The sequence below is a fragment of the Carassius auratus genome, chromosome 29 (genome assembly GCF_003368295.1).
Source record: "Carassius auratus strain Wakin chromosome 29, ASM336829v1, whole genome shotgun sequence".
Taxonomy (NCBI): Eukaryota; Metazoa; Chordata; class Actinopteri; order Cypriniformes; family Cyprinidae; genus Carassius; species Carassius auratus.
Genome location: NC_039271.1, coordinates 78,250 through 92,318, shown reverse-complemented (window position 1 = coordinate 92,318; position 14,069 = coordinate 78,250). Strand labels below are relative to the sequence as shown.

The following is a 14,069-nucleotide window of genomic DNA, read 5'->3' as shown; positions in this document are numbered from 1 at the left end:
TGTACTGACCTGTCCTTTCCTTTCCTGCCCTGTTGTCCCGTACCGTACTGACCTGTCCTTTCCTTTCCTCTACTTTCCTTTCCTTTCCTTTCCTTTTGGACCTGTCTTTTCCTTTCCTGCCCTGCCCTGCCCTGCCCTGCCCGTACCGTACCAACCTGTCCTTTCCTTTCCTTTCCCATCCTGTCCTGTCCTGTCCTTCTTCCTCTTTTTTTTCCTTTTCGTCTGTTTTTCTTTCGTTTAATGCTTTTCTTTCTTTTCCTCTTTCTTTTCCTCTTTCTTTCCTGTGCTTCTCTGCCCTTTCCTGCAATTTCTGTTTCTTCTCTATTTTTCCTTTCCTTATTCTTTTGCTGTCCATAACCATTCATCTCCACATTCCTCTAATTTATTTTCCTTCCGTCCTCTTATTCTCCTCCCTTTTTATTTCCTTTTATTTTGTTCTCTTTTTTTCTTCCTTTTACCCTTCTTCTTCTTTTCATTTTCTGTCCTTTGCTACCCTTTACTTTTCCTTTTCACTCCCTCTCCATATTTCTTTCATCTCCTTTCCTCTTTCTATTCCTCTCATGCCCTTAACTGTTCCTCTTGCTCCATGTTACTTGAATTTTCCTCTTCTTTTCCCTTCTTCTTTCTCTTCCTTTCATGTCCCTAACGGTTCCCCATGTCCCTAACCGTTCTCTCCTTCTTCCCTTTTGTTTCCTTGTCTTCTTCCTGTCTTAAACTATTCTTCTTTTTCTTATCCTCCTTTACTGTCATTTCCTATTATATCTCTTTGCATCTTTTTCTCTTTCTCCTCTCAAATCTATAAAAATTAGCATCTCAGTTGCAAATTGAAGTGTCTTCTCAAATAATCCAGGGTTGGCAGTAAGACATGCAAACATGCTCATTTACACATGCTCAGCTGATCCTGCAGGTATACACCGTTCTCACGCAACCTTCATTTGCTTGAACAACTCCTTGACTTGTGTGTCCCCTCCTCTGTCTGTCAAAAGTGATGCCGTGATGGCCCTCCAGAGCACTATCACCAGGCCATTAGCTTCCCTCTAATAAAGCACTTTCATTCAGAGTCATTTAGATTTATTCACTAAATATAAACAAGCAGTAGCCACTGTAGGGTAGTTCAGTGCTGAGGGAGAGGAGAGGTAAAGACCAGGAATACAAGTTAATGCAATAAAAAAAGAGCACGAGAGAGAGTGTGGGAGATTAAAAGAAGGACGGAAGGAAGAAGGGAAAGGCTGCATAGAAGATCAAGGCTCTGGGATATGTGAGCTAGGTCAGGTGAATGAAATGAGGAAATTGAACTTATCAACCACACAACTGCTTCAGATTCGGTTGGCAAATGCAGCAGCATGGCAAGTAGCTGCTGATATGGTGCAGATCCAGGACGGCATTAAAGCTAAGCCTGAGGGGACTACCTGGACTCATTCTCCATGTTAAGTTGCATTTGTTCTTCATTTTTCTGCTTCAAAATCCCCTTGCACGTGTGTATGAGAGAGAGAGAGGAGGAAATGAAAAACAGATGAACAAAACAGAGCAAAAAAAACAAGATACTTTTTAAAATTACGTTCTGTATCCACAGCTTACAACATTTTCTTTGTGGAATATATATGTGTGTATTCCTATATATATGTATTTATTTATTAAGAATTAATTATTTATTAGGTATTTATTTAATGATTTATTTTATTAGGTATTTTATTTATTAGAGATATTAGAGAATTTCCTATTATTTTATCTATTTAATTATTTGGAATTTATTAGATTTTTTTATGGATTTTTAAAAATCTATTTATTAGGGATAAAACGGTTTTAGGTATTTCAGTAATTCTTTATTATTAGGAAATTTAAATTTTTCATTTCATATTATTAAGAGATTTAAAAAAAGAAAAAAAGTAAATCTAGTAAATCTCTGTGGGCCAAAGAAAGAGAAAGCTTGTATGTTAATTTCGTTTTCTGGGTTTTTGCATCATTTTCTCACTTTGTGTTCACTGATAAGCTCCGTCTCACGCCTTATTCACCCAGCAGCTGCATACTTCATTATGCTCTCTGCAGGACAGCCAAATGCATTCAGCAGAGTCCACCACACTGCATTCTCCCTCTATTAATATCTTGATTGGACGAGAGTTGTTATTGTGCTTTATTGATGTGGTTTTTGATGGGTGGGTTGGATCTGTGCTATTATGTGATCCTGGAGTGCAGCTAATCTAGGAGGTTTTACAATAATGGATACATCTGAAATACCTGGAACACTTCAGGTATTCAGCTACTAGCAATGGACAAGCTACATTGGGATTTGAGTTTTGAATAAACATTCAAAACAGTAGATACTAAGGACTCAGTGTGAATGAACAGCCATACACAACCAACACACAGTGGCCTTAATAAATATTCAGATATTTCCCCAAATTTCGAATTGTATGAAGTCACAGCATAAGAGAACAAAATATCAAACCAAGTTCTACTGATTTAAACCAAACATTTCATAAAAAGATGTTAGTTTGGTTAAATTTTTACATGTAGACATACAGTGGAAACACCAGCTGTGGTGTTGTGTTTGCAGGTTTCGGCGGTGGATTCTCTTGAAGGACCCCTGCTACAGGTGGAGGGTCTCGGCGACTTGCGACTGGAGCTCCACAGTAAGAAGCTCAACATCCACCTAGTGCTAATTGACGAGCTTCATCGCCACCTCTACATCAAATCAACCAGCCGTGTGGGTCATCGAGGGAAAGACAAAGACAAGGGCCGGTGAGCTACAGTGGCATGCTTTTGATAAAAATAGTATTTGATTGAGAAGTGCATGCAGCTGGGTGAAACTCGATCCTCATTGCTCAAAATAACGTTAGATTCAGGTTGTGGCGGTAAACTGAAAGCAATTACCTTCAGAGCGGGAAAAGTAATTTCTCTGCTTTAGATTAATTTACCTTCGCAGGTTAATGGGGGCAGGGCACACAGCTCATCTAATTACAGTGTATGTACTTTTTTAAAAGAGAGACGTGCTTTCTCAAACCAAACATCCCATGAGTCATTGCTGTCTGATCATTAATAAGGGTGAGGAATATGCCAGACAGAATAACTGATCAGACTAATTAGGAACCCAGACCTGAATATGGACCAGAGCTGACTTGAACCCCAGCTAGTTTGACATTCTGAAAAAACTTTAATTAGTCAAAGGGGTGACGCGTAGAAAATGTGTTGCGCGTCTTCACTGAAGTCTTTTTCTGGATCTCAACACAGATCTACTTCACCTAATTATGACGGGACGATTACGCTATCTTGAAAGGAAATCACAATGTGTATTCTTTATTGAACGCTTTGTTTACCCAGCGTCTTAAATCATTAGCTTGTTGTAAACAAAGCCTCGCTGGCCCTGTTGCATTCTTCTCATCAGAGTCATATCATTTTCTGATTTACGACTGTTCTCTTCCTGTCCCTGCGTACAGGGCCTGGCCACCGTGGCTCTGATGCTGGCGTTCAGCGCAGACAGAGATAAGTCTTTCTCACCCTCGTGGATGAGCACGAGAGGAATGATAATAGGTTTTTGCAGTTCTCGATGGCGACATAGCCGCCTACGCGCACACTGTCGCCGGGGGTTTGCTGACCCCCTCCGTCAGCGTGTTGCGCGAACTGCTGTCGCTACTGCCTCTGCAATGCTAATTCTCATAGATTAGACAAGGCGCAGCGGTGTAGCGCATTAAGCTAATGCAGGTTGGTGACCCTGCAGGGCTGAAGTGCGGAGTTGTTTGTAATCGTGTTTTTGATCTCGGAATTGTGCGTGCGTGTTTGTCGCTCTTCCGCTGCTCTGTTTACGTTCATGTAATTATAGCGCAACACTTTCATGAGGAGAAGGGATTTATTAGTCAAGGTCACGATGCAACTGCAATTTTCTGGCAGGATTTTTATTCATTTCCTTTCTGTCTCGTGTGTTTGGCGATCTGCCTTGTTTGATTCTTCGTTTATCCGACCACTTTAATGGCAATGGTTTTGCGGAAGGTTTTCTGTTAATTTCATAAAACTCTTTTTTTTATGAATGTTTAAACAATAGCTGCTGTCATTACAATAATGGTTACCATTGAGAAGACCGTAGTAACAGTAACTTTGTTGTTGTTTTTTTTTCTTCAGGTCTGCTTCGAAGGATACATCTGTTTTGGATGTCGGGTTGTCCACTCCACGCAAGCTCACAGAGCCCTCACAGTTCAGCACCCCTGGAACATCCAGCAGTAAGAATCACTACGAATAGAACAACAGGAATGCCTAGACAGTAAAACAACCCAATACCGCCCAATTTATATATATATAATAACGAGGTTATGTTGATTGCCAGTTCTTATCTCTTTTGGAATTTTAAAATAAATATTAAATATTTCTAAATTTAAAATAATTATATTTATACATTTAAATATAATTTAAATACTAAATTTTATTTTAATTCATTTAATAATGGAAAACACATACATTTGCAAATGCATTTACAATTCTTTGTTTTTAAATATAATGTACATTATTGAATTTTCTCTGTTGGCTAAAAACCTTTTTTTTTTTTTTGCATTGGCTGAAATGTGTATATATTTAAAACTTGAACACAAGAAGAAAAAAAACACCCAAAGACAAGGTGACAATTAGCCAGCAAAAGAGAGAAGTAGAGTGCTACTTTATATAGTGGCTCATAATTTGAATGATAGATTCCTCTGTGCTGTACTGAAGGGAACAGCAGGAGTCCTGGTTGTTATGAAGCAAGAGGTGATTTTATAGGGCCTGCTGCTCCATATTATCTGCCCGTGTTCAGTGTTAATATTAGGACACTTCTGAACAGTGTCACTGTGTCTATTAATATGGCACTGGGGGCTGCCACAGACAAGAACAAATTTGCAACTATTGCGTTCTGTGCCTTCAGGAAAGCATTTGCATGAACACACACTCCTATTATACGTACACTGAGACGATCATTGTAATATACACACTCAAACTTAATGACATGCCAGTTTTCACTTTTATAATTACACAGTGACTCACACTTTTACTTGCACGCACCTCTAAAAAAGATGTGTGTCCGCACACACAAGAACAGGCACTCAGGTTTCATGATCTCAATACATCATGTATCAGTAAGCATATTAACTGGTGCAGATGAGATACTCTCTCACGTTATTAATCATGCAGCGCTGTCAGCACAGCGGGGGTGCGGGCCTTGTTATCCGTGCTCTCCTGTGTGGGGCCGACTCCACTGCGCTCCGAGACTGTTATCAGACCCACCAACCCACCCACAGCTAACTGTTTCTATCACAATGTCTCTGAGAAACACTGTCAATTGTCAGTACCATTACTGACAGCTCTATCTGAGATCTATCTCTCTGCCCATCTGTCTGTCCACCCAACCATCCATTGGTCTCTCTATCCAGCTATCTATTCATCTATATTATCTGTCTGTTCATCCTTCAATCCATCCATCCATCCATCCATGGATAGATAGGATCCATCTGATTCTCCATTTTTCTGTCTGTCTGTCCATCTGTCTGTCTAATAGATTCCATCCGTCAGCCCATTCATCAATTCGTCCATCAATCCATCCGTCCATCCGTCAATCCACCTGTCTATTTGTTTATTTCTCTCTATATTGCTCTGATTTTGCTAAAGCAGGTAGAAATGTCTCTAATTCTCAGGACTGTAGAGTAATTATTGCGCTAGCTGCCGTTTTCTTCACATAACATGAAATGCTCGCAATTATTGCCGTCGCAGCGCTTTATGTGTGATAGGTTGACGCCATCAGACAACATTTCCCCTGCTGCAGAAGACGCTTCCCTTTTGTCACCTATTTTGTCTAATGGCCTTTTGCGCATCATTTGTCGGAGGTAATTGTAGTAATTATTTAGCAAGCTACAGTTGGGGGAGAGAAAAGAAGAAAAACCTGAACACATTAACTTGCCATAAACATTCAAATCGTTTTAAACTGTTATTGGACTGGACAGAAAAATAAGCGCTTCACTGTACGATCACTCTGTTGAGCAGGTGGATATGGAGAGGTGCATATTTCAGGTTTATTTAAGGATTGTACCAATGCTATGATGAGAAGGGAAGAAATTATTATGAAATAATGAAAGCGTGGAACATTGTGAAAAATAATTTTAAATGTTTTTAAATTCCAGGCATTGTTAGTTCAAGTGAACCCCTACTGTAGATTTTCTATATTACTGTTACATTAATATTACTAGTCTTTTTACCTGTAACAGCTCTCTGAGGAAAACGTCATTATAAATAAATGTAATAACATTAACATCTTAACAGATTGTCAGTACATATTCATATTTATTCATTCATTAAAATTGGAATGTACATTAGTGATCTTTTAATAATAACAATTAGCTAACCATGTCATTAAGTTTTACTACCATCTGTTTGCTGTTAAGGATGCACGTATATTTATGTAGGTGTTCCATAAACCATTCCGTCCATTCATGCTGCTGTTATTATATGTTGTTGTAGTGTTCTTGATGGAGTGCATGTGTGTTTGTGCAGTGCGTGAGCTGCAGGAGATGAGAGAGGACTCGGACGTGGACCCAGAGGAGAACAGCGCAGAGTTCATGGGGATCCTGATCAAAGCTCTGGCCAAACTCAAGAAGATCCCAGAAACAATCAAAGCCATCATGGAGCGTCTGGAGCCTGAGCTCAAGCAGATCCTCAAGAGATCCACCACTCAGATCGCGGACCACGCTTACCAAAGAGGAGAGAACCTGGCACAGGACAACCAGCCCAGGTAAATGCTAATGGAAAGATGGGGCAGTCTGCAATAATATCAATAATCATAGTTATACACCATACTACTGTTTCTTAATAACAGCCCAAATAATTGTTTGTGAGTCTGAAAATCATGTTTTGTTTTATCAAGACGTGAAAAAACATTTGCGAATCTTATTACGAATTTTCAAATCGAATATTTTATAAAACAACTATTATTTTTATATCCTGCAATACTGAAGAGTTGCTCAGTTGCCAATCGCTCTAAGCATCCATAGTTTTTTTACTTTGCAATTATTTTAACGTGATATACTTCTAATGCAGCTACATAACGAAAGGCGAGTTTGGGTTTTATCAGCTGGTACTTGAAGATTATTAAAACAAATTTATGTACATTAACATGCAGTGACAAATCATGCACAGGGAGAGAATCGTTAAAAGTAAATGGGGTCAGTTTTGAATTCATGTTGTCCTTAAATGATGTAGGAAATAAGAACTGTCAAATGACAGTATTTGGAATCTAGTGAATCCAAAAAAAAAAAAAAAAAAGTCAATGACAATCCAGTTCTCCCCCTTGCAGTGATTTAATTTTAAGGGAAGCACTTTAGAAGGCGTTTGTACTGAAGTGTGATTGGTTTCTGTTGTTTTCCTTCTTTATTGCGCTCTCCCTCACTTTACCTGATGATTGCTTGCTGGATCAATGCTCTCATCTGTCATATAGCATTCATACCTCCCTCATTTCCAGAAATGGTGTAATCCATAAAAGCTGAGCGACAGCCAGTGTCTGCTTAAGCATCGGCTCTGACAGAGAAAAACAAAAGCAATGAAAGAGAAGACAGATAATGAAGGCTGTTAAAGAAACACTCTTTACCCAAGGCAAAAATGAACTCTCAGTCGCTTATTTTTTTTTTGATTTAATGTTTGCCTTCCGCTCATTTTATTTGGATGTGAGCTTCTAGTGTTTTAGAAAACATCCACTGACTTTTCATTTTGTGCTTTTAATGAAATAAACTGGGCCTTTTCTTTGAAAGCAGTGACGATTATGATGGAAACTTTAGTAATATAAGAAAAATTTCCATTATTCGCAAACTCATTCGAGAAATGGTTTCATGTATATATGTGTGTTTCTTCTGAATTTACTAATAAACCATGCAGTTTAATTAACTTTCATACAGTTAAAATTAAATGAACTATCATACAATGTAATTAATTTGTACATGAAAACACTCAAATGACCTACATGTAAAAATGAGGTCCTATTTTAACCATAGAGCAATTTCAGTGTTTACTTGTGTGTCTGTGTCTGTGCTAACGTGAAAGTTGAGGTAGGACTCCGTTTTTTATGGAAATCTCAACAGAAAAAATGAAATCTCTCCTGCTTTACAGTTCACAGTGTAATGCATGTCTTACATGTTGTCCTAACCAGGCGTGATGTGACAGATTTTAGTGACAAGCCATTTTTGTGAAGTGAAACAATCAGTCAGGTCAAACAGAAGATAATTGTTACATTATAGGTTGGTGGTGTAAGTAGACCAATGAGATTTTATCATCCTATATAAATGCATATGTGTGTGTGTATTTCTAATTATGTAAGAGAGCATTCATTCATTCATTCCATCCTTTTATCCAGTTACAGCATCAACCAACAAACCTTGACCTCTTGGTTCAGATGTGTGTTAATGGTTAGTGTGGATTGGCTTTCTGCAGTGTTTGTATGAAAAATTGACGTCCTGTATAATGTTTACATGCTGATTCTAAATCAAGGCTTATGTCCTGTCCTTTGTAAATCAGGTTTAACATGTGTTATCATGCACTTCCTCCCACGTGAACATCCATCATCTTCCTGGCGTCCACCTTCCAGCAATCTTAATGCCATACATCATGCTGTGACCTCTAACCTCTTCGTTCCCTCTAGCAGTGTTTTCTTCTGTCTCATTTTACTGGGACGAATGAGTAAACTCCTCAAAAGTCAGACAGATGTGTGTCCTCCTAGAGGACCCAGAGAGTTTGACAGAAGCTGTTAATTGTTGTTGGTGAACAGCTGCTGCCGCTCAACTGGGAGATTCTGTCAGCACCCTGCTGCTGTCATGTTCATTAGTAACAGAGAATGGTCCGCTTTTTGGCTCGGTTTTGGTGATGTAGAGGGATTTCTGTCAGCCAGACTGACTGGTAGCTTCTTGAATAGAAGTTTTCAGGCCACAAAGGGTTATTTCATTGCGGATCTGAAAACTGTTAGTTTTGATTGTTGTATTCTATTGATAGTCCTATTATATCCATTTTTAAGTTCTCTCTCTCTCTCTCTCTCTCTCTCTCTCTCTACCTCTCTATCGCCCTCCTCAGGTTGTTGCTGGAACTGCTTGAGCTGTTGTTTGATAAGTTGAATGCAGTGGCCCAGGCTCACAGCGTGGTTCTCAGTCACCTACAGCAGACTATTGTCTCTCCCAGTGGAGCCCAGGAAGGGATCAAACTCTATGAGCAGGCTGATGTCTATGCCAAGATCCAGACCGTCCTACAGGTCAGTCCCTGAAGAGTCATTCAGCAAAGCAGCAAATTGGATGATATATTTGGAATCTAAAAATTGCAGTGAAATATAAACAATATGTGCAATTGGATTTTGCTGGAGGCTATTTTGACCACCTACCAATACCCTAACCACTACATAGCAATGTATTAAAAAAAACAATTGAAAGCATATTCTTTAATGTATAATTCATAGCAGCTCCTTTCAGTCTTTCAGACTGTTATTCAAGGTAACTTCTGCGGGTGACTGTATAGTTAATTACTTACAAACAGAATGTTATTAGCTGTTTCTTGTGACACTTCTGTTAAGGCGGTAAAAGTCTGGTATCTCATCCCAAGTGTCATGTTTAATTGGAGTGTGTTAATGGGAAAATGTAGACTTTTTAGTGTGTGTTTTGAGGCAGGTGAGATTGCCAGCTGTTCATGTCACCTTTGAGAATCTCTCAAGAGGCCCAACATTCATTGTCTTTTTGCGTGTTTGAAAAGCACCTGCTGCAGGTTTTTGTCTCGTGTGATTGTTTTGTTTTGTCGTGTTTTGTCTTGTGTCTTGTCTTGTTTTGCTTTGTGCTTTTTGTTTTTAGCAATTGAGCAATTTTTATTTAGACTTACACCAGTCTTATTTAATTCAAGCGGCAATTTCGATTCATTTTTAACTAGATTCCAAAGATCAGTGTGACAATCTCACATTATATCTTGTTTTCCCCTTGGAGTAGTAACCATAAATGGAGAATAGTTATTTTTCGCATCTATCTAGTGTTATTTAAACCACTGTAGGTACAGATGGTCAAACTAATTGAAAATTCAAAGACAGTGTAAAAACCGAGACCTCATAACCTACTCATGTCCATATCATTCTCTGCATTCACTGTTTTTCTTGCCTTAAAGTATTCCATCTCTTTACATCCTCTTTCTCCCTGATTCTTATTCCATGTGTGCTCTTTCGGAGCATTGTTTATCAGCTGCATGCTAGAGAGGATCCAGTCATAGAAACAGGAATCAGGAGAAGGAGGGGAGAGAAGGATGGGAGTGGAGGAGCAGCTAAGGAATGAGTAAATGGGTTTGTCATCACTCCATCAAACAGGGCGAAGTGTCAAACTGTGACCTTGTACTTTCCTCTTGGCTTTTTTTTTAAACTCCTAATTTCAAAGCATTCTGCAGAGAGTGTTAAAGAAAGAACAAGCTTGGCCCTGCCAACTGTTGCTAAGGCCCTGCTGAGCTCTGTGCAGACCCCAAGTAACGAGATGCATCTTTCCGCGAGGGGACTACAGATGTCAAAATATGCATTTAACAGCAGTGTGACGAGGGGTTTGACTGTGTGTGCATGTACTGCCTCTTTTATATATAAATAAATATATATAAGAGAACTACGGCTCTGTGTAGTGAAAGCTGCTCAGTCTGAAAGCAGGTGATGGTGATTTACTACTAATCACAGAACCGACTTTACTGAGGAGATGCGCATGACAATTTGAATGCGATTTAATTGCTCAGCCCTACAATAGAGCAAGTCTATATATATATATATATATATATATATGTATGTATATGTATAGTTCTGCTCGAATATTCCTCATCAGAGATGTATTCATTTGTTATAAAGATGATGGAGCTCATTGTAATCTCCCTCTACACGTTGTATTACTGTTCCTCCTCCTAAGCTCCACAGTCTTGAGCCCAGGAATGATGGGTAAGAGGGTGAGGGGAACAAGAGTGTAAAAAGGGGGAAAAAAGAAAGGAAATTACAAACTTTCCACATTGACAACTTGTTTAGATTTAGTGGGAGCCACACAGCCTCAGAGTAATTGGATTATTCAGTGTAAGTGAGGCGTTTCGTGCCCTGACAGTGATTAGTCTGGCAGCAGAGGGAGAGGCAAAGTGCTTCTGTTTCATGTCGGCGAGATAGACGGACACATGGCCTCTAAATGAGCTGTTGTGTACCAGTCTAAATGATCTATTGTAACTGGCCACATTTTGCATATCGCTCGTGGATTTGAAAGATTTCCGCCACAGTGTTAATGATCATAACAGTTCCTTTCCATATTTTAAACCCAGTGTTCCTTTTCCCCCCAGGTTTTATGGTTTAGACTTGCTGGTTGTTTTGAAAAGCGCCACTCTTATATTCATTAATTACGACATTAATTATGCATTCTTTTGTGATGTGCATCTCTGTAATAGCAATTCTTGTCATGGACCGTACTGAGTATCGCTGATGAGAATGCTAATGACCCAGTTGTAAAAAGATGCTGCTCCAAGCACTGACCTCTCAGTGCGATATGTTATATCTACATTGAACTAGAATATATAAGAAGTGCTGGACACAATGGAGGATAAGGGGTAGAAAATGCTCAGTGAGGCTTTTGAATCCATAGTCTCTACAGTGTGTCACTGCTGAGGTCAGCTTGCGTTTTTAAAGAAAGGTTATTGGTTCTCCAGAGGAAAGGGATTTTTTCCCATGTCTTAGACTTGAACAAATGTGTTCTTTTAATGCAGAGGCTCACACTCATTTTTTGTCTTGTGTGTTTTACTTTTGCTTTAGTTTGTTTGCCTTGTCTTTAGTTTTAGTTTGTTTTGTCCTAGTTTGTCTGCTTTTGTTTGGTTTATCTTGTTTTGGATTGTCATGTTTGTTTCTTGTTTCTTGTATAATTATTATATATATATATATATATATATATATATATATATATATATATATATATATATATATATATATATATATATATATATATATATATATATATATTAGTATTTTGTTTTTTAATTCTTATTATTGTTTTATATTATTTTGCTGTTTTATTGTTTTTATCACCTTTTTCTAATTTTATATATATTTTTTTTTATCTCGCTCTTTTTTTAAATAACTTCATAAATGTTCCTTTTCATCACTTTATTGTCTGCTTTATTGGACTCTTTCCTCAGATTATATGAATGATCAATGGTAAGGCCTATAGATGGTAACTAAATATATCTGGCATAAACCAGCTAATTTTAAATTTGTAGGTGTATATATAAAAAATAAAGACATTGATTTTTTTTTTGTCTTAATGCGTGTTTCTCAAACACCCATGTGTGCTTATATGACTATGAATAATGGTAAGGTATCCATGGAGACAGAATCCCAGGTTTATAATGCCCCTACATAATGATTAAAATTTTATTGTCAGTCGGGTCATACATAGCTTAATTGCACAGAGATGGGTAAAAAAAAAAAAAAAAAGACAAAAAATAAATAAATGCAATTAGGTTGTTTTGGTGTAATGTAAAAAATTATGAAAGTCATACATTCCACCCAGTTAAAAAAAAAAACCTTTAGAAATAATAATGATTTGGTTTCAGACTACTTCTTGGAACCCATGGAACGAGAGGAAGCTGTTTTTTCTTTATAATCTCGAGGGGTTGACGAGAGGCAGGAAGCCTTGTTTATTTCCCTCATTTCTTAAAGCACTCTGCAAACGTCTATCATCAGAGAGCAGGTGTTCACCTGCACATCCTTCAACACTGTTTTTCTTCTTTAATTAGCTTGATTTGTGACTAATAGAGGGGATGAGTGTTGCTTTTCACTGTTCATTAAATTGAGAATGTGTCCTCAAAGACAAGGGGCTGGGTTTAAAGGTTCACAAAAGATCAACTCTTTGTTTTCCAGACACATCTGAAGCCATCGCTACACTTTGTGATGGTTTTGAGTCAGAAGGAAACAGAATTGTTGTGGGATACGCATTTGTGCACCTGACAAATCCAGCCAGTGTGCTCTGTGTTTATTATCTGGTGTGAAAAGCCATTTGCTGTTTCTCACAGGCTCTTGTTTCCCAAGACCATTTTCAAGCTGGTCTTTTCGTGGAAGAGGCCATGAATATTGATTTTTCCCTTCTGTTAAAACAACCTAGTCTTTAAACCCCCAATAAAGAAGAGGGCCTGTGAAATGAACGTCCGGAAATGGAAGAGTTCAGAATGTGTCCATCACGTTACTGCTGCTCAAAGTGGTGATTTTATTTTGTATTAGCCCTCCCTTTTTCTCAGAAAAAGGTCATTTGGAGGTCATTTTTCCTGAGAAAAGTCATTGAAAGTCTTTAGGTTACTACGAATTTACCTAATATTTTCACAACCGTCTAGTCATTTTGACCCATCGTCCTCCTTAGTGTATGTTTAGAGTGGTGTATAAATTAGCTGCCCTCTCAACATGGCTATGACACTGGCTAAAAGACTTCAGAGTGGTGTTAAACGTCTTTTTGTTATTTTGTGTCCATCCATGGGTGGCATAAATCGTAAGTGGGCCGCTCTTTGTCTTTGGCGTTTTTAGACGCTCTTGCTGGAGATCAGCAGTATGTTCTGCGTGTTTTATTGCCAGACTCATTCGAGGGTTCTTTGTGTTGTTGGCTGAGCTGAGCTCCCTCTGTTGTTTCCACCTACTTGTTTGGTGTTTTAAAAATGGACACAGCACTGCTGCTGCCCACGCTTCTTCTCTGTGTTACGAAAAACAAGGCTGTTCTAATAAGCCGCATTATAATGGGGAAGAAGGCACTTTTGATGAGGCATGAGGCGTTTTCGTGTAAGTGACCTTGCTGGCTGTGGTGGTTGTATAATGAGTCCTGTCTTCAAGTTTTCCAGCCTTCATCTTCCTGTATTTTATTTCTGTTAAACATCTTGCAAAAAATATTTTCATGCACTTACAGTACACACAAACCATGAAGAATAAATTCATGCTGAAGCATATTAAACCACACGACCACTAAAACGTAAAAAGGGTATTACCAACAATTTGGAAAGTGAAATTACCAATTAAATTACCAATATTTACAATATCCACTGTTTTTTTTAAATATATATTTTTTTAT

General features: G+C 38.3%; 1 protein-coding gene across 1 annotated transcript in view; it reads left to right on the top strand.

Annotated features, from left to right (window-relative positions):
• Positions 1 to 14,069, top strand: part of LOC113047764 (exocyst complex component 4-like) — a 91,796-nt gene that overhangs the window by 5,639 nt on the left and 72,088 nt on the right. The window contains exons 4-7 of the mRNA XM_026209039.1: positions 2,555 to 2,739; positions 4,114 to 4,211; positions 6,505 to 6,742; positions 9,064 to 9,238. Coding sequence (XP_026064824.1) covers positions 2,555 to 2,739; positions 4,114 to 4,211; positions 6,505 to 6,742; positions 9,064 to 9,238 — 696 coding nt within the window. The remainder of the gene's footprint in view (positions 1 to 2,554; positions 2,740 to 4,113; positions 4,212 to 6,504; positions 6,743 to 9,063; positions 9,239 to 14,069) is intronic.